Below are 24,295 nucleotides of genomic sequence, written 5' to 3'. Positions count from 1 at the left end.
GTTGTTGGTGAGCCTGACGGCCAAGGGGGTGCATTTAGGGGCCCAGTGAAGGGCAGAGCCTTTTCTCCCAGCTGGCTCTATATTCACGCTCCAGAGTGTGAGTTTCTGTCCCCTCATCCATGTCACCATTGCACAGCCCCTGAAGGAGAGGAGGCAGACAGGACCTGCTAGACTGCCCCCGCTTTTCTGGCCCAGGGATGGGGGAGGGTAGGATGTGCGCCATCGCTCTCTCTCCTCCAACTCTGTGTACCCCGCCATTCGAACCCTCGCTCCGTGGCTTTTCTCAGCCTGGCATCACCTGTCCCTCTCACTCAGATCTGGTGGCTCATAAAGAACAAATAGATTTGGGGCCCCGATGCAACCTTTTAATTCCAAGCAGAGTCCCCCTCCCCCAGCATTATCACACACACACACACGGCGGAAAGGGATGTCGGGGTCTGGGCAGGAACAAAACCCAGACCCCGGCAAAAAATATATATATATAATTATATACACGTGTATTTGGAGAGAAGAAAAGCTGGGAGCGTGATTAAGGTAGGGCAGAGAGTTAGGTGAGGAAAGCAGCTGGGGGGTGCCCCAGTAAATTACATTCTTCAGAGAGCATGGTGGGGGATGCAGGGGTGTGGGTGGGACCTGGTAGCCAGGACTCTCAGCCTGGCTCCTCATCCCGTCCAGGGGAGCCCAAAGGCCTGGGCTCTGCCCGGGCCCTGGATGCTAGCAGGTAGCATTCTAGCCGACTCAGCCTGAAGGCTGATGTTGGGCTGGGGGTCTGTATAGGCGACATCTCCACTCTAAGCCAAGGCTTCTAGGGAAGCCTCGGGGCTGGAGCAAGAGGCTTTGAAGCTTGGGGGTCACAAGGAGAGGACAGGGTGAGCTAGAGGGCTGGGTGGCCTCCCTGCTGGAGGCTGAGAGGCGGGAGGCCCAGGTGCAGGGGAACCCGTCCCAGGTGAGCTGCGGAGGAGTGCTTGGGTGCACACAGGGTCCTGGGCGCTCTCTGCCTGCGTGGCTGCTTCCCACCCTCACGTGCCTCCTACCAGGCCCGAGGGTTCTTCCCACCCATTGGTCAGGACAGCAGACAGGCCTGACCGCTAAGTGTCATGTTCGTGTCTCATCCCTCTCTTCTGGGGACCTTCACATAGGGGTGGGGGCAGGGAGAGGGTGCAGACACTAACTCTGCGTGTGCTGGAGTGCACGCTGGGTTTGCCCGGTGCAGCGAGGACCAGGGATGAGAGAAGGGGCCCCCACCCCTAGCTCATCATGGGGAAGGAGGTCCATGTCCCCAAGCCCCAGCACTGCAGAGGCCTTGCTCTCCCTCGACCTCGGCAACGGAGCCAACCCCGCCTCTGCCCCACCACCCTGCTCCCCCCAGAGATGGTGCTTTGGGGTCTAGTGACCCCAGCTCCAGAGCCCTGAAGCAGCAAGGGTGAGGGTCAGTCACAGAGCAGGTGGGGGCCATCAGAAGAGAGAGGCCTTTTTCTTGAGTTCGTTTCGCTTCCACAGAGCCAGCTTGCCAAACTCTTCGGGAGACATAGAAAAGACCCTTGAGAAGTCCTCTGCTGACAGGTGCCTCTGCAAGGGGGACACACAGCGGCAGTGTAGGGACAGGAGGCACAGGGTGGGGCTGGGCCACCTTCCCCCACACCGGGCAGGGGAGGCTGCCCCGTCAGTAGCCCCTCACCCACCCAGCACATTCTCCCTGCGTACCTCAAGCCTCATCCTATCCACACCTGGAGGCAACTTGGTTCGCCCCCTGTTGGTCACCACCAGCATTTCGTAAGGATAGATCTGGCGGGGAGGGGAGGCGGGCAGTAAGTATCAGGCTCTTCGAGGTCCCTGTCAGCGTAACCCCCTCCATTCCCCAGGCCCCGTTATCAGCCTGCAGGGGCCATGGGGGCTCATGCCATCTTGCCATCCAACTCCCCCAACTTCCGTGCTGCCCCTCCCATCATCAGCCAGGAGGACCCCTCAGTGCATTCACTTCCCTGGCTTCTCCCCAAGCTGGCCAGCCCCCGATAGAGACGGTTCTGTCCCCTGCCCACCATCCCCTGCCTCTGCCCCTGCCCCTCACCTTCTGCTCCAGCACACAAGGAAGGGAGATCCCCCGGTCCATCCTCCCCCTCTGGCCCTCTCCGTTCTGGGGAGACCAAAGCCGCAGTGAGCCAGAGTGGGGCAGGGAGGCCTCCCCAGCCTTACCCTAGGCTTCTTATATCCTCACCAGGTGACTCCGTAGCCCCGCACCCCTCCCCCAACGCTGCCAGTCCCCCGTCCGTCCGTGGCTTCCGCGCTCCACGTGTCTCCCTCCAGAAGGCACTCACCTGCAGGCCTGTGGGAGAGAAGAGCCATTGTTCAGAGGCAGCTCTGAGGTCAGCAGGCTTCCAAACCCGCCAGCTCAGACTCCCTGACCTCCAGCCACAGAGCCCTGCCCACATCGCAGACACGGGCTGCCCCAGGGGCCTCTTGAGCCCCTTTCCCAGCATCAGGTCGGCCCTGCCTCTCACCTGGGCTTTCGGTCTCACTCCCGGATGGGCTGAAGTCTGTGGACTGAAGCTGGAAAGAACACCAAGGAATCAGAGGAAGCTGGAGCGTTCCACATCGTCTCCCTTCACTGTAAGGGTCTGGCCGCCCTCCCCCACCCCCGGGTGCCCACGTAGCTCAGTCCCTCACAGGCCCCACACGCACACTCTTCCCACGAGGCCTGTGACCTCCGTCCTGGGACCTTACCCGGCTCAGGGTGGTCCTGCCGTAGGCGGGGAGGGAAGAAGATTTTGATGTTCCCACGTGCAAGGCTGGAAGAGAGTAGGAGGCCCTGTCTCAGACCCTTTGGCCTGACAGTCATTCCAGAGGGTCATTCCCTGGCCTTCCCTGCCAGGAGCAGGGCAGTGGAGGGGGGACTTGGGGGAAGCTGGTGGGCCTCTGTTGGCTTCCAGCTCCTGCCCGTAACCTTCAGCAGGTGACATCGTGCTGGCAGCTCTGAACTATCCCTAATGCCTCCCCTCTCTCTAACAGATGTGCACAAAATAGACATTTGGGCCAAATGTCCGAGTGTTCAAATTGCTAGTCAGCCAGTGATAGTCATAAAATGAACCTCTGGAATATGAAAATAAATCTAAAATTTAGTCAAAACAATCGAATTATTACAATTTTATGTTTAGCAATGTTGGTAATCAAATTTCAAATGCTTGATGTTATAAAACAGAAGCTGCAGTTTTCCCAGCACCTTCCGCTGCTAGATGGCACCGCAGTCACTGGACCTGACATTCGCATGACCAGATGTCACTTTCAACTTGACGTCCAATAATATCACTAAGCTTTCAAGCACTGCAGATTGTAAGTCAAGAAAACTGGTTTTCGGTAACAGGTTTTCCTAGAAGGATTCTTAGTTTGCACTAATCTCAAAATTCCTTCATCTCCAATGACTAGAAATTGCTGGATGGTATAGCAATTGTTTTGACCAGCATTTTTTTGTGTGAAGGTTTAGCCTGGACAGACTCAAAAGTATAAGGAAGAATTGTTTTCTTCAAACGTTTTAATAAAATATGTTATTTGGAAGTTTGGTGAGAACAAAATGTGTTTTGGGGACCCTCGTGGTTTTTTTTTCCCTTAATGCTTCTTATTTTTGTGTAGAGAATTGTCTACTTTCACAGCCCTCATTGTTGAAGCACTTCTCTTTTGGGATAAGTACACACTTCTCCCTCAACTGACTGAAAAGATTGTTTTTTTGAAAAATGTTTGGCCATGCTGCATGGCATCCCCAACCAGGAACTGAACCCGTGCCCCCTGCATTGGAAGCACGGAGTGTTAACTACTGGACCGCGAGGGAAATCCCTAAAGTGTATAAGATTTTCACTCTAATGACTTCTAGACTGCTTATTTACGTTCGAAAGTGACCGTTAATTCCAATGTTACCCTTAAGTCAGAATGACACGCCTGCCCGTAATTCTGAAATTGTTCAGGTTGATCAGCTATGAGAGTAACCTACGCAATCCTATGACCGCTGATCCCATACGAGTTCAAGGATGCCAACAGTGACACTGAGGCAGACATTTTGCTACTCAACTTTGCAAGGCCAAATGCACATTAAAGAGCTAATTTTGCCAAACTAGCAAATCCTGGTGGAGCATGAAGACTGAATCCAACCTTCGGGGCATCTCTCTCTCTCTGCCGCCTCCTTCGGGCCTTAACTATTTATTCCACATTCTCTAAAAAGACCTATTAGAAGCTCTTCCCACCCACAATGAAATATCATCCTGGTGAAATATCATTTCGATGACCCTATGGATGTCCCAGCCATATATGAGCCTTCACGGTTCCTTGAGTCCCCCAGCCCAGTGGCTTTCACCTCCACTCTACAGCATGCAACCCCTTCCGGCGGCCAGCCCCTGGATCTTGTCGTCCACAACCGCTTCGCTTTGACACTGAAGCCTGGGTATCACACTTTGCGGGCACAGTGCCCTTTATTTTTTATTTATTTATTTATTTTTTTACAGTAAGTGGGCCTCTCACTGTTGTGGCCTCTCCTGTTGCAGAGCACAGGCTCCGGACGCGCAGGCTCAGCGGCCGTGGCTCACGGGCCCAGCCGCTCCGCGGCATGTGGGATCCTCCCGGACCGGGGCACGAACCTGTGTCCCCTGCATCGGCAGGCGAACTCTCAACCACTGCGCCACCAGGGAAGCCAACACAGCGCCCTTTTTTGTTCGCAGCTTTCCCTCAGCCACATTCCTGGCACATCTGCCGGTCAATATCATGGGGAACCTCCAGTGTCTTGATCCCCCACTTCCCCCTGACCTTTGACCCATAGGTGGGTACATAACCACTTTCACCCACACTCAGCAGCACCCAAACTCTAACCCTGCATCAGCCCAGGGCTCCCCTTTTGCCCGCAGGCTATGGAGATGAAGCCCACCACGTGTACCTTAGCATCACTAGAGACCCTAAAGCCTCTCATCAGTTCCCCTTCCCAGCAGAAGCTGTTCCGAACCTTCACCACTCTCACCAAGCCTCACCCTCCGTGTACTCAGCAGACGACATCAACTTCTCTCTCTCTTTTTTTTTTTTGGCCTAGCCACGCAGCACGCAGGATCTTAGTTCTCCCCGACCAGGGATCGAACCCGTGCCCTCTGCATCGGAAGTGCAGAGTCTTAACTACTGGACCATCAAGGAAGTCCCTAAAGTGTATAAGATTTTCACTCCTAATGATTTCTAGATTGCCTTTTTATGTTTGAAAGTGACCATTAATTTCAATGTTACCCTTACGTCAGAATGACACGCCTGTCCGTACTTCTGAAATTGTTCAGGATGGAGCTTGGATTCTTAACCACTGGACCACCAGGGAAGTCCCGAACCTCAACTTCTGATGTGGGCTGCTCCCAAAGCCAAGTCCCCGACCCCTTCAAGGCCAGCCTCCTGCGTCCTGAGGCTGGGTCTCACTTCTGACCTCCTCCCAGCCAACCTTCCAAGGGGATTGCAGTGTGAGTGCTCTCCAAGGAACAGCCCTCGGCACCCTGCCCTCCCCTCCCCTTTTTCTACACAATTGGATTTTTTCTCATGGTCCCACTACCACGTATAAGCTGAAGATTCTGCTTGAACCCTGACTTGCGCCTCAAGCTTGCAACTCAGTCAAACTCAGCTCCCACCTACATGCACTTAAAACCCAACACATCCCAAAACAGTTTCTTCATCTTTCCCCCGAAACCTGCCTCTTTCATGATCTCAGCCCCAGGTCTGTCATCACCCAGCACCCAAGACAAAAACCCCAACTCGTCTCTCCTTCACCACCCATATTCAATCAGCCACTAAGTCCAGTTGATTCCGTCTCCTCTACAGATCTTCCTCGACCTACGATGGGGTCGCGCCCCGATAAACCCATCGTTAAGTCAAAACTGCATTTAGGGCTTCCCTGGTGGCGCAGTGGCTGAGAGTCCGCCTGCCGATGCTAGGGGACATGGGTTCGTGCCCCGGTCCGGAAAGATCCCACATGCCGCGGAGCGGCTGGGCCCGTGAGCCATGGCCGCTGAGCCTGCGCGTCCGGAGGCTGTGCTCCGCAATGGGAGAGGCCACAACAGTGAGAGGCCCGCGTACCGCAAAAAAAAAAAAAAAAGAAAAAAATGCATTTAATACCCCAAACCTACTGAACATCAGAGCTCAGCCCAGCCTACCTTAAACGTGCTCAGGACACTTCCATGAGCCTACAGCTGGGCAAAGCCTATTTTACAGTGAAGTGTTGAACCTCTCATGTAATTTACTGCATGCTGTACTGGAAGTGGATAACAGAATGGTGGTCTGGGTACAGAACGGTTGTAAGTGTATGGGCTGTTTCCCGTCGTGATGATGTGGCTGGCGGGGAGCTGAGGCTCGCTGCCGCTGTCCAGCATCTCAAGAGAGCATCGTGGCACTTCCCTGGCTGTCCCGTGGTTAAGACTCTGCGCTTTCACTGCAGGGGGCGCGTGTTCAATCCCTGGTCAGGGAACTAAGATCCTGCATGCCGCACGGTGCGGCCAAAAAAAAAAAGAAGAAAAAAAAGGAAAAAAAAAAAAGCCAAGAGAGCATCATACCGCACATCACTAGCCTGGGAAAAGGTCAAAATTCAAAACTGGACAAACAGTTTCCACTGAATGCATATTGCTTTCGCACCATCGTAAAGATGAAAAATTGTAATTCCGGGGCTATTTCTATACAGACTGTGCCTGTATAGTTCTCAAACCCATTCCGTCTTCTCTGGACCTATGTATATTTTTAGCCCTTACCCAGATGATTGGAAAGTGTGGTAGACTGTCTCTGAAGATGGCCCGCAACATTACCTCCCAGCCTGTGTGCCCTTGGGCGGTTCCTCTCAGCAGGAAGCAGAATCTCTTTCCTCTCCCTTGTGTCTGGGCGGCCTGGGAGCTGCTCTGACCGTCAGAAGGCAGTAGAAGGATGCCCTGCGGCTTCCGAGGCCAGGCTCTTAGAGGCCTTGTAGCTTCCAGTTTGGGCTTCTCAGATCTGCCCCCCTCCTCTCCAGCCATCACGCTCGAAGGAAGCCCAGGTTAGCCTCAGTGATGTGCAGCATGGCACCAAAGCCCCAGCCACCGCAGAGCACGCTCTGTGCGCTGTAATTCCAGGCTCCTGGAGGTCCTCTCTGCTGGCTGGATGTTTGCTGCTCCCGGCCTTTGCTCCCACACTGTCCCTGGGGTCTGTGCTGCCCTTCTCCCTCACTCACTTTGTCTTGTCCTTCAAGACCCCAACTCTGGGACCCAGGCCCTATCAGCGTCCTCTCAAAGCATTTGAAGTGTACCTCTCACCTGCTATGCTACACTGACACCCCAGTGTCCACGTCACTTTCCCCGTGACCAGAAGCTACTGGAAGGCAGCGCTATGGTGTTTTAGTCTTTATATCCTCAGGGCCAAGAACATGGTAGACACCCAATAAATGTTTGTCGAATTAAACAAAATGTGCTAATTCTGCTTTAGCTGATGCCATCCTTTGTCATCTCATCTTGTTCCATGACTGGTACTCTTGCCGTAAGGAGAGCGCCAGAGCCTTGAGCCAGCAACCGAAACTTCTATGTCTCTTATACCCACAGTAGCACAGCGCTGGGCGTGACAGACAAACTCAGCGACTACTTGATTCTGGCCTCAGGGTCTGGCCAGGTGACTCTGAGCCCCCCTGGTGACACTCACAGGTATGGAAGGGTGTCCGGTCAGGCAGAGAGCGGGTTTTCCGTCGGATAGGCAATGACTTTTCCATCTCTTCCTTCAAGATCATCTTTCCCAAGTTAGAAGTAACCTGGCAAGGAGAGAGGAAGATGGATCCAAGGCGTCGATACCTGTTTCTCATCTCCAAGAGGTTCAGAGTTGGGTCCATCCCAGGCAGAAGTGGGGACAGAGTTCCTGAGGGGCTGTGCGGTGCCTGGAGCCCATGGAGCCTGTCCTGGTCAGACGCTCTACCACATTGGGTCTGGCCACGCTCGAGAGCAAGGAGTCAGAGCCTCTCAGTGTAACTCTGCCCCAGGGGCTTCTGCAAACCAGGTCACAAGGCCCAGAGCACAAGCCCGTGCCACCGTCAGTGGCCTTTCCATGACTCTCTACACCCTCTCTCCTCCCCTGGAGGCCAGCAGCCTACCCTCTCCTTTCTCCTCGTCCCATGAACTACTCCGCCTGCTGAAGCCTGGCACTGGCGGGACCACCCTTTTCTGTGCTTTTGGCCCTAACAGTAAGCGGTGTCCCCCTAAAGCAACATGCAATCCTAGTGTCCCTTCAAAAGCAGCAGCCTGACATCCTGGCAAAGAAAGGGAATTCCTCACATGTTCTCACCAGGACGCTCTTCAGACATGTACCCATTTAGATCAGAATGGAACTTCTGTCCCCAGGGTGGCCCAGGGATGCGGGTGGGGCAGCGAGATGCTACCTTACTGAGTTCCTCTCTCTGACGCTCCCTGAGAGCCTTCATCTCCTCCCCGGAGTCATCGTCGTCGTCGTCTTCCTCCTCCTCTGCCCCCCTCCTCGACGCCTTCCGCTTCCTCCACTCTGTCTCTGGGAAATACGGACCAAAGCGGGCACATCAGTCAATCAACCGCGCGCTCAACGAGCATCTGTCAGGGGCTGCTTTGTGCATGTCCCGGGGCTGCAACCTTGAAGGGAACGCCGCAAATTATTATTATAAAAGCAACGTTTTCTAGCCTTGCGGTGAAGCTGGGTGGGCAACACACGCCCACACGCCTGAAAGCGATTGGGGGCCAAGACCTCATCTCATTCCTCTTTCTCTTTCCAGAGCTCCCACCACAGAGCCTGGGACACAGTAGAAATTTGACAAATGTCTGTTGAGCGGCCAAAGAAATGAACGGAAAGCGGTTAAATGACTAACAAGCAGGGCCGCTTACGCCAAGAGCGATGGGGTTGCAGGGACGGGGGAAGCAGGAGCCTGGAGGGTTCATGCAGGTGGGGGGGTGGGGGGTTCCTGGGGCTTCAGCAGGGCCTCTCTCGCCTACCCACAACGGCCAGCGACGGGGGGCATGGCCAGTAGTCTGTTTCGATCTTGGCTGGCTGGTTGGGGTCGGGAGGCTGCGCTGCAGGGAACTTGGACGACTCGATGATGAGGTCTTCAATGAGGTGCTTGCTCTGAGGGCTGCCTCCTGTGGACTCTGCGCAGGGAGGTCAAGGTCAGCCCGGGCACGCCCTCCCCCCCGGAGGCCACCTCCCACCTTAGCCCCCCACTCCCTCCTCTCTCCCTCTTCACACCTGTGAGCTCCTGGGTGTAAAAGCAACGCACAAGGAAGAGCACAGGGCAGTTTACGTGCTGTTATGAACATCTGTTTTCCCATCACCCCCCCACCCTCAGGACAACCTCCCGGCACGTGGCGAAAAGGGGGCTCTGGTCGGTCAGGGGAACCCTCACCTCTCTGCTTGTAGATGGGTGGCTTCTTGTAGATGTTGGAATCCGGGCGGGTGGTCTCTGTGGAGAGGGAGCAAGAATGGATGAGAAGGAGGCTATGAGGATGGCGGGGAGGCTGGGTCAGAGGAGGGAATAGAGACATGGATTGGGAGAAGGCAGGAAACTCAGGGCCTCCTGCCAAGAGTCAAGACAGAACCAGAGATCCTGAAATTACCCCTCAGGGGTTGGGATTTTTGCACTTCTCTGTTTGGGTGGGAGGGAGGATGCAGCAGGGCCCACCATCTCTGGGAGCTCTGCCTGGGGTCCGGCATCTGGGGGTCTGGCCAGTTCTGTGGTGTGCATATACTCCAGAGAGTGGGAGACTAAAAGTAAGGGGCTTGGGTTCCTGAAGGAAAAAAAGAGGACCGAGGGCAAGGATGCAGCCATGCTGACACCAAAACCTACCAGGATGGTGGAAATGGGGCAGGCTGGTCCGGGGCGTGCCAGTGGTTCTTGGGGCTGAAGCCTGAGAGAGGGTTCCAGGGGACCGGCTCTCCGCCCACACCTGCAGAGCAGAAGTACAGTTCACTGCAGCTCCCAGGTCCCCCACCCCACCCCCTCCACTATCTCCATCCTCCCACCCTAGCACACACGCCCCCAACCCCAGGGCAGAGGAAGGCTATCCAAGGACTCGACCTGCTGACGCTGCCTGACCCAGGAGAAAGGATTAAAAGAGATCCTGGGTCAGAAGTAGATGGACCCAGAGCTGGCCAGTGACAGAACAAGGTCCACTGATTCCATCACCCCCTAGGCTCTGCCAAGCCCAGTCTGGACGTGTGTGGGGAAGGGGGTTGAGCCCGGTCAGAGCAGGGCTGGGCAAGTGTCAGGTGCGGGGCAGACTCACCTCTGGGGATGGTGGGGGGGATGTGGATTTGGGTGACAGCGAGCGCTGTGAATGGAGAGGAGGCTGGTCAGAGCCACAAGGGTGGGATTAAACCCTTGTCCCTAGGACCCCAGGTGGGTCACTTCACCCCCCCACACACTCAACTCTGCAATTGCCCAGCCAATTTCTGGGCCACCTCTTCTCTCTTAGTCCCTGCCAGCTCCCAGGGCTGGCCCTCCGTCCTCTCTCTCCCTAGACAGGGTCCTAAGTCTTTCCCTAGGACCCACGAAGAAGCAGAGGAAGTCGAGGATCTTGGAGCAGTGTGCACGTGCTCTGAGGGCCAGCTGGAGGGGCTATGGCTCTGACCTCAGAGCCGATGAGCAACAGAGGGAAGGGACAAGACCCACAGCATCCAGGATGGAGTCCGGGCCCCTTGTCAGGCGTTTAAGTCTCCCCACAGCCTGGCCCCATCTCTCTGCTCAGCCACGACACTGCCCCTTTCTCCAACGCAGTGTACAAAGTACCTGTCCTGTGTTTTCTCATGCATTTGACTACCTGGTGAGGTGGACGGGTAAAAGTATCACCTCTATTTTATAGGAAGGGAAACTGAGACCACACCGTCACACAGGTCACACTCAGCTAGGACTTCCGGCCTCCGAGCTCAGTGTTCCTGGGCGCTTTCCACAAATTTGCTCACTTTCTGCCCAGTCCCACCCCATTCCTACATGACCCCGCTCTGTGCTGCTACCATTCAAACATGGCCTCCCCTGCTCTCCACCTGGAGCTAGCCTCTAGCCTCCAGCCGCCAGCCCATCTCTGCCTGCCCTGCAGGTGATTCCTGTGCACAGGTCCCCTTCTTGTTTTGAAGTCTGGCCTCCAGGAAAGAAAGCATGAGAGGGATTCTGCCTCCCACCCAATGTGGCTGGGGGAGCCCTTCCCCCAGGTCCTGTCCAAGAGGAACCTCCCACCCTTTACCTCCCGGCTTCTGGGCAGCTCCACGTGTTCCAGCAGAGAATAGGTAAAGTGGGGCTCGTAGATCATGAGGTCAGGCCTCTCGATGTCCAGGATGGCCTTGTCCTTGGGGATGGCAGCCAAGTCCTTGTAGCCCATCACTTGATTGTCCATCTTGGCCTGAAGGGAAATGGTACACATGGAACAGAGGTGTCAAAAGCCTCCCTTAGAATACTGGCCCTACAAGCCAGACCTGCAATTTATTAGGAAGACGATGGGCGGCCGTTTTAGATGTCAGCTCCTGTAAGTTAATATTTCTATTATTGTCATTTGAAAGGTTTAGAGTGTCACCTTAAAACAATGATAGTCCTTCACCTAGCCCTTTGGGTACAACGAGACAGTACCAGACCAGCAGGACGGGGTGTGCAGAACCTTCTCTGGATCTGGGGTTCTCTCTGCCTGCCAGCCCTGGCAGGACCATCACCATTTGAGTGAAGCTGCCCGGCAGCCAGCGTGCGCCCCTCCCCTCCCTCCTCCCAGCCTGAGGGTGCTGGTGGCCAAGAGGTACTCACCACGATGCTGGAGGGAGAGCCCGGAACACTGGAGCCTCGGGAGGAGCTGACGCTCCCAGGGGAGGTAAGTGGTTGCTGGGGAGAGCGAGAAGGCGGGCGGGTGGGAATGTGTGTGGGTGCCAGGGCCGGGCCGGAGGGAGGGGGCTGGGGCAGGGGAGGGCTTCTCTAGGCCTCTGGGGCCCCGGGGTGCGGCGCCGCGGGCAACCACCAGGTGGCATCCTCGACTCCCGACCTGACCCTCCGCGGGGAGCCTGGCCCCCACCGCGTGCCCCCGGCACCCCACTGCCCCGGCGTGGGTGTAGCCCCGCGCACCTTCTGCAGCCGTTCCATGCAGCAGGGAGCTGGCCGGCCGGATCACTCGCAGAGCCCTGTGCGCGAGGGGAGACGACAGGGCGTCAGGCTCTATCCGGCTCCTGGGCGCTGCGCGCTCGGGGCCGCGAGAGCAGAAAGGGCGCTCCCCCGGGCTGTGGCGTCCTCATCCCTCGGTGACTCTCCAGGCTGCTGGCCGAGTGCAGGGCCTGGAAGGGGAGGGAGAACGTGCCAGCCGGGGCTGTCGAGCCCCGCGATCTCAGAGGGCGGGGACGAGGGCAGCCCCCTCTGGCCCCGCGTGTCTCCCGGGAGCGGGGCTCCGGCTTTCCGTTCGCTCAGCCGCGAGGACCGGAGATCGCATGTGGCCCGCGGCGAGACGGGAAGGTGGACGGGCTGCGCTAGTTTTTGAGCCATTGTTCTCTGGCTGGAAAGGAAATGACGGCAGGGCTCAGCCGTTCCCGGGGCAGCCTACACATCCCTGCTTCCTCACACCTGCCCTGCCGGGTATGCGGGTCAGTTTCAGGCCCAGGTTCTCACTCGCCTCGGCCTCTGCCGTGGCCTTTCCCTGGCTCTGTGTTGGTGCCCTTGACCTCCTTCCCCTCAGTCTATGTCCACGGTGCCACCCCTCTCTCATAGCCCCAAAAAGGTTGAACACAGAGAGACTTAGTAATACTATGAGACGGCAATAGGGGGAGGGGAGGACAAAGCGAAGGCGATTTGGTGGGAAGCGCTCAGGTCATTGGCTGGGGGCAAGCGCTCAGGTCATTGGCTGGGGGCTGCCGCTCTCCCAGTGGAGAAGGGAGGGGGCGGCTGGAGGGAGCCACAGCCCCATGTGCCTGTCCCTGTACAGCAGGCAATCCCACTTGCAGGCATCCGGTAAAACACCTTTGGGGCCAAGGCCACGTCCCAGCTCCCCACCATCTCGGAACCCTCGAGCTGAGGCTGCCCTCTGAAGCGCTACTTTGCTGCAAGTCAGGGCCCCCTAGTTCAGCAGGAAGGCCTCCAGGCTGGCACTGCCCTCTCTTGGTTCCTAAGAAGTTGAGTCCTGTCTGCAGCAGTAGAGTAGGAGTTCCCTGGGTCCGCAGCCCAGGTCTCCTTCCTCAGTAACTCCCTTAGCAGCCCTCCCATCCTCCCCACACACACACCTGGACCAGACACACACTAACCATTCAGTGGGACTTCCCTGGTGGCGCAGTGGTTAAGAATCCATCTGCCAATGCAGGGGACACGGGTTTGAGCCCTGGTCCGGGAAGATCCCACATGCCGCAAAGCAGCTAAGCCCGTGTGCCCCAACTACTGTAGCCTGCGCACCTAGAGCCCGTGCTCCACAAGAAGAGAAGCCACAGCAATGAGAAGCCCACACACCGCAACGGAGAGTAGCCCCCGCTTGCCACAACTAGAGAAAGCCCACGTGCAGCCGTGAAGACCTAACGCAGCCAAAAATAAATAAATAAAATAAATAAATTTATATAAATAAATAAAAATAACCATTCAATGAACGCCTGGCTGAGTTTCTGACGTGATGGTGGCAGTGGAACTGTCTTCCAACTGCTGGCAGTAAGCCGTAGAGTGAAGAGAGCTGATGACTACAGGACGTACAGGGAAGAGGCAGCAATAAGGTAGTGGTTAAGAGCATGGACTCTGGACGCGAATGCCTGGGGAGAGGAGACTCTGCTACTCAGAAGCTGTGTGACCTTGGGCAAGTTACCCTCTTCGTGCCTCACCGTTCTCATCCATAAAATGGAAGGTGGTGATAGTATCGGTATCATAGGGTTGCTCTGATTATTAGGTAGGTTAGAACGCGTGAAGTGTTTAAAACATAGATTTTATGTAGAGCGTTTATTATTTCTATCTCCTTGAGGACCGATAAACTTAGATGGCTTTCTGTAGCCACTCTGCCACAGAAGGTCATGAAAGACTTGAGGTCATTGGTGCTCCCAATTTTATCACCCGTTACTTTGTATCAGGCCGCTTTTCTGCTGTGTCTCCACCACCTACTTGCCGCACCAGCAGCCCTTATTCCCACTTCCCTGCTTTTGCGCACGCTCTCGCACTATCCTCATCTCCCAGATGCCACCCATCCTTTAGGGGCCATGCTAAACCCTCCTCCTCTTGGAGGCCTCCCCTGTTATTCTCGTCCGCATTGACAAACTCTTCTCTGAATTCCAGTGGGACTTAAAAAGAGAATCATATAACTTAGTCCTCGATTACGTTGCCTGACATCCCCACAACAATCCTATAAGGTAGACCTATTTTACAGATGAGGAAAACCGAGGCTCGGAGAGGTTAAAAACGTGTCCAGGGTCGTGGGGGTGACAGTGACTATGTCTTCCGCATTGGCATGTTTCGTAGTGCCTCCGTAGTACTGTGTCGGGTTCACTGTGGGGACAGACTAGCATTTGCCACAGTTCTCAAGTCTTTTTGGAATTCTAGAGCCAAGGCTTCTCCAAGACAAGACTCTGGCCATCGGAGTCACACTGGTGCCTAGGTGCCCATGGAAGGGCTCCATTCCAGAGCTTCAGCCTTCTCTTGCTTTCTTAACACTCACTTTGTAATGCTTTTAACTGGATGTGTGAGGACTGGAATAAACTCTAGCACGTACTCAAAGAGCTGTTAGCTCCCTCTCACTCCTATTTCGTCTTTACTTTGTTAACAGACATTGTCAAACTAGCTATACACTGGCTTAGCCAAGAGGCAAACACTCATTCATCCACCCATATACATCCACCCGCCCACCCAGTCATGTATTGTTTTATCCATTCATTCACTACTTTCTGAGCACCTGTTCTGCAATGACCACAGAGCGTTGTGGTGTTGTGGAGAACAGAAAGATGAGTCAAAGGAGCTAAGCCGTCCCTCCAGAAATGAGGCCATATGTATAGATAACGCCCATGCAAAGCAGAAAATTATGTGTGCCTGATAAGATAGTATAAAGGGCTGTGAGAGGTCACAGGAGAGAGGAATCACTCCTGCTGGGGTGTCAAGAGGGGAAAATAAAAAGGTTTTCTTAGAGGAGGAAGTGTTTAAGGCAGGCCTTGAAAGATGCCCGGTTTGAGATCATGCAAAAACTAAAAGAGGGATCCTTGAAAGAGACAGCAGCATGAGGGAAACTGGAGACACGGGGAAGCACTGGGTCTGTCTGGAGACAGCAAATACGGCTGAATCGTGGAGCTCATGAGGTTGAGACTGGTTTGGGGCAGGAGGTTGGGGGCCAGATTTGTAGATGCCTTGAACTTAGACTAGGGGATTCCGAATGTATTCTGTGGGCAACTAGGGCTATGGAATGCTTAGAAACATTTAAAACAAAGAAGTGATGGATCCAAGCAGTGCTTTGGGAAAATGAATCAGGCTGCAGGCTGGGAGATGGAATAGACAGGAAGAGGCAGTCCACAGAGAGACCAGCCAGGAAGCTACGGCAGTAGTTCAAGCAGGGGATTGTGAGGCTCTAGACTTGGGCCTGGAGCCCAAGATGGAAAGGGCCAAGTGGGAGGAATCCTAGAGGCAGAATGTGCAAAACAGAACTTGATCTGGAGACAGCCCCCCCCACCCCCACCCCTCACCGCTGGGGAGGAACAGGTAGCAATGACAGGAGAAGGGGAAGCAATGAGTTCACTTCTTGCCAGCTGAGTCTGAGGTGGGGGCAGTAGCTGGCAACAGAAATTTGGGAGCCATTTGAGCTAGAGGTGGTAGTCTGCCCCATGAGGTTGCCGAGGGAGAAAGAAGGTCAAAACCCAGCATCCTGAGAAACGCTAGGGGACTAGAAGAAAAAGGGAGCTGGAGGTGGCATGAAAGGGAGGGGGAAGACTAGATGGCCAGGTCCCTGAGGGGCTGGGAGTGTATCTAGTGGTTCTTTGTACTTTTAGTAAAGGACCTAATACACAGTAAGTGTGCCAAAAACATTGAGAGAGAGTTGTGGGGAGGGATAGGGGGGTTGAGAAAGAATGTCATGAAGCCAGAAGTCCATCGCCCAGAGAAGGCAAGACATGCAGAAAGGAGTGACAGCTCGCCAGTTTGGATGTCAAGCCCTGGTGGCTTCTGAGAGCATCTGCAGAGGAATAGTGAGGCCTCCTTGTTAGGGATGGGGATGGGGAGAGGTGGCCAGGGTGTACAGGCAGGGGGAGGGGCACTTCCAAGAAGTGTGACAGAAGGGCAGGAGGGGGTTAGGAGAGTTACTTTGCAGGAGGTGAGCTTGGCTGAAGGTTTTTTAGGAAAAGGGAGACCTGAACACTTTTGTAGGCAGTGGAGAGTGAAGAGTAGAAAAGAAATTGTGGCTGCAGGAGAGGGGCGGCACTTGAGGGAGGAAGGTCCCAGCAGGGGAAGGGGAGCGGGATCGGGTCCAGGCCCAAGTGAAGGTCTACCTTTGGAAAGAAAGCCCGAGCTTCCCTGAAAGGAGAGGAAAGGGAAAGTTGGGTAATTGCAATCTAGGGGCCTTTGGAGCAGGCCGATTGGGAGGCTTCTATTTTCCCAGGAAAAGTGAGAGATAAGGTCATATACAGACCCTACAGGTGGGTTAGGCAGAGACTGAAGAGAGTAGAAAGGACTGGAACGGTCGGGGGAGGGGTGGTGGTGCGGGGTGAGGGTGGGGGGAGTGTGGCGCGGGGGAGGGGTGGAGAATGGCGAGCTTCTACGTGTCCTGGAGCCTCAGGCTGAACCTGGAGGTGGTCCAGGCACCCTGCCCTCGAACACCAGTTGCGGGTGGGTACAGGGTGGGGTAATGACTGCCTCTCAGAGTGGTCACTGCCCAGGGAGGGAGAGGAGGGGTCCAAGATGAGCCAGGTCACAGGTTACAAGGTCTTTTGCACTGAGACCCGCACTCGCCTGTGCACGACCACGGTCCCACAGAGGCAGCCACTCGGAAAGACGATTCAGAATAATGATGTCCCTGCTCTGTCCCCTGCCCCTTCTTCTCCACAGCTGTCCACAGCCCCGTGCCCATCCCCTAGGCTGCGTCTCCTCGCCTTCTGCCCTGAGCCACATTCCATCAGGAACCTGCACACCAGCGCCAGGTGCGTTAGAAAGCACGCTGCGGAAATTGTTAATGTCTTACCCTTCCAGGGACATGGCATTTTAATTTGGGGCCAACCTTGAGGAGTGAAGGTCTTACTCGTTAAATATTAAGCCATCAGGGAAAATGTTTTGGGGTGGAGTAGGAGTGTGGGGTGGGGGGAGAGGGAGAGAGGGAGAGAGGGAGGGGAGGGGGAAAGCGGAGAGGGGAAAGAAAGGGAGAGACTGTTCTTGCCTTCTCCCAAATCACATCACAAGCCCCGCAAACGCTTACTCCACCCACTCGTAGCCCCTCCCCCAAAGCCAATTTCCTCGCGCCTCCGCACCCGTGCACACCCCACGTTTCTGCATGTGCGCTCCCAGGCCCGGGCCGTCTCCCGTGGACAGACCGAGAGGGCAGACTGCAGCAGGAAGGGAGGGCGCAAAGGGAGGAAAGGGAAAGAGCTGCGGAGGAAGGCCAGCCCAGGTGGCGGAAGGGCCATCTCAGCTGCCCCGGCTGCGCCCAGTTCTTCCATCTCGGTCCCACCCTACCCCAGCTGTGCAGCCGCGCCTTATCTGAGCCCCCAGCCGGGCCCCACCTCACACCGCCCGCCCCGTCTCCATGGCAACTGGAGCCGCTCGGCCCTGATGATAAGGCCCGCCCACCCATTCCCATGGGCGCCCGCTACAGGTAGGGGCTGAGCCGGCCTTGGCTCCCTCGACTTGTGGAAATGAAGGCTCAACCGGCAGAACCGCAGCCTGGTATCCTCTAGTCCAGCTTCCCGCCCTGTTCTAAACCAACCATCACTTGCTCTGGGCCGGGGACTTTCACCCATCCTCTCTAGCTTCACCAAAGCTCATGTCTCCCAATTAGGAGATGAAAATGTGGTTGAGAGATTGATCTGCCCCCCCCATGCCCCCCCCCATGCCTCGGCCCATTGAAGCCAGCCTGGAATTCCTACCCAGGTCTGTCTCAGGTCAAAGCCAATGAATGCTCTTTTCAGTGGGTCCCCAAGGATCTCCCTTTAATCTGAACTTGGGGTTTGGGGTCCCGTGTGCTAACCTTATACCGTGGAGCCACCAGAATCCTGCTTCGTTGGACTGGCCTGTGGACAAGAGCAGAGAGGCTGGGGGCCGCGGGCTCTGTGCCCTGGGGCAGGGACAAGCCGGGCTGGAGGCCGGCCTTGCAGATAGTAAACGAGTTGCGAAATGGCTGAGCTGGCCCAGTGGGCTGGGGGTCAGGTGGGCAAGCATTCCGCCGCTTTCCTTTTTCACCAGTTTCATTCAGAGTGTGCCGGCCTGCCTTGTGCCTCCGGGTCCCATCTCGCTATTTCTGCTTTCCATTCCCTTTTTCTTTCCTTTCTTCATCTTTCTTCCCTTGGCTCTGCTTCCCTTTCACCCTCTCTCCCTCCCAGCCCCACCCCCGCAGTTACTGTGGCAACAACTCAGTGCCAGAAATAAAGGCAGGATCCAGCTAGGTCACCAGTTCCCAAAACAGCATCCCAGGGTGGAGAGGGGGAAGGTGGGTGGGAGCAGACCAGCCCAACAGGGGAGGCCCCCCGGCATACCCTGAGGGTGGGGTCTGTGTCTGTGTGTGCGTGGCGAGGGGGCACCCACAATCGCCCCCAAAATCGCCCCGCCCCGGGCCGGTGGCTCATCAGAACATCTCTTAACCTCTGCCAAGCCTGCGCCTGCGCCTTTTCTAAGACTGATGAAGCTCCCACTCCCCTCCTCTCATTTTATCCTTCTCCCGCACCCCCATTTTTAAGCCCTGCTCTATCTGCTAGGACTAGAGTTGGGGTTCCTCTAATGCTAACCCTGAACAGCACCCTCTCGCACTCTGGTGAAGCATCAGGCAGGGGCAGGTGAGCCCAGAATCAGGGTCCCAGCCTGGGAACCCACTTGCTCAAGGCCCTGCTCCCCGTTTGCTTCTGATGACAGCAGGAGCGGGCCCGGGCGCCCCCTTCCTTCCTTCCTCCCCCCCCACAAATATGCATCTCGTCACACAGTTTCTCTTAGCACTCTTGCTTGGGTTTCTGTATCCTCTCTCTACACACCCCTGAAGAAGGCCCTCTTTCTGTGTCCCCCCTCCCAGCCCCTTAGGTTTGCTTGGTCCTCAGCTTGTTCCTGCTCTGGTCTCTATTTATAGCTGGTCCTGTTGGCGGGTTGTGGTGTCACTTGTACAAGTTGATTGATAGGGCTGGGGGAGATGCAAGGGAGATTGCCTCCCAAATTCAGCTTTCTGAATCCTGGGGGCGTCCCTTCTGGTCGTTACACACACGCATGAGCTGTGAATGAGGAATTCCTCAGACCTGCACCCCCAGGTGGACAGGCTGGCCCCGGCGTTGGACATGTGGCCATAGTGAGGCCAGCAGCGCGGAGGCCAGCCTCCCCCGTGGGCACAGGCACTTCACCCACACAGGCAGCCCCTGCCGAAACACGGTTGCAGAACGCACACCCCCACTCTCCCAGTGAGGCACCCCCCACGCTGACACGCGGTGCCTGTGACACCCACTCACGCCACCCACCGATCCTCCCCTTGGCTCCGGTTCTCCACGCTCACAGCCACCCACCCCACGTGCTGACACCCCGTCCCTGGCACACAGCGCCCACTTACCCATCCCGTGGGCGCTTTCTGGGCCCCACCCCTTCCCAAAGCAAGACTGCCTGCCTTCTCCTACACCCGTCCCTGCTCCCCTGCCTCTCGCAACTCGGCAACTCAGTGCCCTGGGAAAGAACCACCAGGTGTGCCTGCCCGGGAAAGGGCGCCTGGCCTGCCAGGCCAAGGGAGGGGCAGAGCTAGCAAGGGGGTGCCTCGATCCTTGGAGGCCTGCGTGTCTGCTCGGCCCTCAGCCCCTGCAAGCACTTCAACAGCCGGCACCAGGAGAGCATCGTGGTCAGGCCTGTGGCCATGCCCTGCCACCCAGCCTCATTCTGCATTTGGTCCTCACCCCAGCCTGGCCAGCTAAGGGCTAGAAGGAGGCTCCTCAGGCCCCTCCCCGCAAGGAGCAGTCCTCACACCAGTGGCACTCAGGCCTCTGAGTGAACTGCTCCCCCCCACAACAGGAGCGTCTGTGGCATGGTGGCGGGAGACGGGCAACGCCCCCTTCCCTTCCACCACTCAGCAAAGATGGCACAGCTCTCCAGCCTACTCAAGGCGGAGCCTCCACCCCCCAATCACTTGGACTTCTGACCAGCACAGCTAGGGGAAGGGGTCCCTGGGTGGCAGCATGTGACACCCCAGCCCCTCTTCCCCAAATCAGAAGGAGGTTGGGTCAGATCAAACCCAGCTAGTCCCAGGGTCCGGCCCATTCTCCCACTGAACAAGGGGCCATAGCTGACACCCCCACCCCCACCCCGGGATCCCTGCCACCACCCAGAGCCTCACTTCTAGAAAGGTGTTGTGGCCAAAGTGCCCACAGAGGGGAAGAGAGGTGGGAGACCCTGCCACCTACCTCTTCCCGGACAGGGTGGCCCAGATGCTCTGAGGCCCCAGGGTGGGGGCGGGGACAGGCGCGGATCCCGGGGCTGCGGCTTTTCCTGAGAGCCCAGGTAACAGGCGGCTCTTCCAGGAGCCCGGCGTGCTTTCCCAGAGCACAAATAACAAGAAAAAAGCTGGCTTGCGGTGAGTGAGTGGGTGGGCAGCCGGCGAAGGAGGGGACTTACCCTTCTAGGCTCCCACCCACTCGCCGCCACCCTGCTTCTCCACCAGCCTGGCGCGCAATCCCAGGGCCGGGTGTGTGCGCCGGTGGGCAGGCCAGGCGGGGCGGGCGGGCGGCCAGGTGGGCGGGCCGCTGGCTCCCACCCACCCCTGCACCCTCCCCACCTCCAGCTGATAGCGTGCGGCCACTGGCCTGCGGGTGTGTGTTTGTGTGTCTGCTCTTCCACCTAGCTTGCTGCAGTTCAATCCGTCTCAAACAAGAGGACCATTAACTGGGCGTCATGACGAAGCAGAATCGGAAGCAGACTCTTGGCCAGCCGCTGGCCTTTTTCCCTTTCCCACACCCACCCCCAACCCTGCAACACACGCTCACACACACAGCCCCTCCAGCCTCCTAAACAGCCAGAGTTTGAAGTCAGGGGGAAGGGGCTCTACTGATAACAGAGGGGTGACAACACCCGCTTTCCTCAAGCACCTCTATCTCCCACTCATCACCTACCAGCACCACAGAGGCCTCTGGGGTCCCTGCCTCCCTGGGGTGCTAAAGCGCATAGATGGTGAGGGGCAGGGGTGTGGGCTAGATGCCAGAATTGGTTACCCAAGGATTAACCCTCTCCTGGGGAGGACAGAATGGGAGGATTCGAGAAACCAGGTGCTCAGCACAAGAGACCGGGTTGGCCCTTGGGTAACTCAAATCCCCCGGGGACAGAGCACAGTGGTGGTGAGTGGGAAGGACCCCAATCTCTCTCCAAGTTGGGGTCTTCAAGAGAAGTTCTCACCCGGTGATGTCCAGTCCCAGCACTGAGCTACAGGAATGTCTCTGGGAAAACCTCCACGACTCCAGGCCCCTGTCATTGGCCTTTTCGTTCCCTCTGGGCTTAGAGCAGAGCCTGGTTCATTTGTGACCCCTGGGAGCAGGGGAGGGAGACCGGCCAGCTGACCCTGGCCCCAGCACGGCCTCCTCTCCACCTCTGTGCAGACTTGCCTACCTAGGCAGCCCTTACTGTTGCCCTGGTAACCGCTGCCCACAGCTGGTCAGCTGATGGTATCAGCTGTCGTTGGGGAAATCTAGAATCTGGGGAGGGGGCTCTGGGGTATCTGAATGGAAAAGCCACAGGGGGGAGGGTCTTGAGAGGACAGGTGAGGGTGTGCCCTGGGACCTCTCTCAAAGAGACGAGGACGGGTAGGGACAGGAAGGGGGGGATGTGTCTGGGTTAGTGGGAGACAGAGAAGAATGAATCCTGAAGGGTGGGCTCCAGAAAGAAAGGAGAAATGAAAAAGGCAGGTAGCCGAGTGGCTGAGGAAGGGTGGAAAGAATCTGGGCTTAGCTGCTGCATGTACGGCAGAGGCGGGAGAGGGGCCCGTGGAAAGGTACTAGAAAGCCTGGGAGTGGGAGAGAAACACAGGATCCATCGACCCATGAAAAAAAGGCCAGGAGATGATGCAGGAGGAGGTGCACTTTTGATGTGGCAGGAGCGGGCCACAGCCTTAGCGGAGGGGAACCAGGCCTTTCTGGACAACCAGCCCGGCCTCTCAGCTTTCTGCCCCTTCAACCCCACCCTTATTGCCCTGTCCCCACCCTAGTGCTGCACAGCCTCCCTCCCCCTCTGCAGGAGACCAAGTGCCAGGTAGCCCTTTAGGATTCCTGATTTTCCCACTATCTCGGTTCCTTCCCTGTTTTCATGCGCCACCCACCCCCCAAGACCCCATTCCAGGATATTTGCCTTCCGGTGCAAGGGTCCCCAGAGGCAGGGCTGGAATGAGCGGTTGCCAGGAAGGACAGCTCTGGACAGGGGCCTGGAATGAGGTGGCTCAGGAGGAATGGATGGGAGTCGCTGGGCTGGGAGGAGGGGGGCATTCCTCAGGGAAACAAGCACTCTGGATAGAGTGGGGAAGCCTAGGGGAGAGGGCAGGGGGAGGGGGAAGGGAGGGGGTCTGCGGTACCTTCAAGGGCCTGGGGCGTGGGGCTCGGCAGCTTCCTCGGTGACATACACCTCCATCCCTCAGCGCATCTCCTCTCCGCCTCCCGTTGCCAAGACAACCTGCCGGCTCAGCCGAGGAGGCAGCAGCGGCAGGGAGGGGGGAGGAGGCGGCTGTAGCTCTTACTGCCTCTTCTTCAGCAATGGAGGGAGGGGGCCTCGGTGCCGGGGTGGGGGTGGGGGAGCTTCAGGAGCCGGGGCTCCCACTGAGCCCCCCCAACTCTCCCGTTCCCTCTCCTTCCGTAACGCTCTGGGATTGGCTCCTGGGGCGGCCTAAGGAGAACCTTAATTCAGGGCCAGATAGCAGGCCGGTCTTGGGAGGCACTTGGCCACGTCCCCCATTCCAGAAAGCTCAGCGTGGAGCTGGGAAGAGCGATAGGAACAAGGGAGGGATGGCTTATGTTGCAGGGTCGTAGGGTGGTTTCTGGCAGGAAGGAGAGGCCCCGGGTGTGGCTAGGGTGGGCATGTGGGCCATGGGCTGAGAAGGTCAGAGCCTGGGACAGCACTCTTCCAGTCCCGAAAGGCCCATTCCCACGGCCTCTCACTCCAAAGGCATGTCCCTCCAGGGGCGGGAGAGCACCTTGGGCAGAATAGTTCCCCTCAAGCCAGCCCTGGAACCAAGGGGACTGCAGAGTTAGGGCTCCCTCTGTCGACCTGAGGCTTGGTAGCTGTCAAGGTCATTCCTTGCTGAGGGATCCTGGGGTGGGGGGAGGGTGTTGGGAGGGACGTGGGAGGGCACAGCCAGGCCAGAAGACCCTTCCCTCGCCTGCCAGGCTCTGCCTCCTCCTCATCTTTGGCCTCGCCCTAGGAGGAGACGTACTCTGCCTCTAGCCCCCTCCTCCTGGGAAGACCCCAGACTCCTCAAGGCCAGCTGAACGGTCGGTCTTCCTGCACTGCTTGCCTGCCACTCCAGTAGGCTGGGAGGACAGGGTAGGCACAAGCTTCCCCCCAGAAGCAGGCAACCCTGAATACCAGGTGCCTGTGAGCCCAGGCCCCGGGGTGGGCTTCCTGGGCACGGCTTGGCCACGCCCACCCCAGCAGGCTGCCAACAGGACAAGCGTACCTTTACGCTCAGGAGCACCTTCAGGCTCGAGGATGGGCAAGTGCGTCCACAGCAGGGCGCTGGGGCTCCTGCCCCTCTCAGGCGGGTGGTCCCAGGCCCAGGATACCTAGTTCTTGGCTCTTTTCCCCAGCAAGGTCACTGCTGCCAGATGTCCTGACCAGACGCTGGCCCTGCCGCCTGTCCCGTCCCCAGGGGCTGTGCGTAGGTTTCTCTGTCCTCTCTCCGTCTCACTCCATTGCCCCTGCCCCGCCTCCTGCACCGACCTGCCCGGGGAGGTCTAAACATTAACTCCTGGAGAGGCTGACTGGGCACCTGTGCACCTAAGAAGGGACAATGACAGAGAACTGGGCCAGCAGAACAAAAGAAAGGACGAGGGCCTCCAAGTGACCCTTTCCCATCAGTCTGGATGACACGTCCCCCACCTCCGATCACTGGACTGTCTGACTCCTGGACCCCAGAGCCTCAGCCCCAGCAGCTGCACCAGACCAGCCTCTCCCCTGAACCCCAACCCCACAATCGCGTCTGGTCACTCCCCTTCTTGAAGGCCC

At 57.2% G+C, this 24,295-nt stretch overlaps 1 protein-coding gene across 11 annotated transcripts; it reads right to left on the bottom strand.

Annotated features, from left to right (window-relative positions):
• Window positions 1-351: 351 nt before the first annotated feature.
• Window positions 352-23,918, bottom strand: DMTN (dematin actin binding protein). 11 transcript variants are annotated; one of them, XM_032634962.1, is made up of 16 exons: window positions 23,748-23,918; window positions 12,065-12,270; window positions 11,753-11,827; window positions 11,205-11,360; window positions 10,251-10,295; window positions 9,812-9,911; window positions 9,371-9,427; window positions 8,964-9,116; window positions 8,384-8,508; window positions 7,657-7,762; window positions 2,722-2,786; window positions 2,499-2,547; window positions 2,316-2,323; window positions 2,069-2,134; window positions 1,705-1,785; window positions 352-1,569 (listed from the first exon to the last, which is right to left on the bottom strand). In XM_032634962.1, exons 2-16 carry the CDS (start codon window positions 12,080-12,082, stop codon window positions 1,456-1,458), a joined length of 1,218 nt encoding a protein of 405 aa, XP_032490853.1. In that variant the 5' UTR covers window positions 12,083-12,270; window positions 23,748-23,918; the 3' UTR covers window positions 352-1,455. The 11 variants fall into 11 exon arrangements, with proteins under 11 accessions (XP_032490853.1, XP_032490856.1, XP_032490855.1 ...); XM_032634965.1 differs by lacking the exon at window positions 23,748-23,918 and adding an exon at window positions 22,650-22,767 and having other exon boundaries at window positions 12,065-12,120; XM_032634964.1 differs by lacking the exon at window positions 23,748-23,918 and adding an exon at window positions 20,500-20,827 and having other exon boundaries at window positions 12,065-12,120.
• Between the last annotated feature and the right edge of the window lie 377 nt (window positions 23,919-24,295).

This window comes from Phocoena sinus, chromosome 6 (genome assembly GCF_008692025.1).
Source record: "Phocoena sinus isolate mPhoSin1 chromosome 6, mPhoSin1.pri, whole genome shotgun sequence".
In the NCBI taxonomy this organism is placed as follows: domain Eukaryota; kingdom Metazoa; phylum Chordata; class Mammalia; order Artiodactyla; family Phocoenidae; genus Phocoena; species Phocoena sinus.
This window is presented reverse-complemented; position numbering and strand designations above follow the sequence as displayed.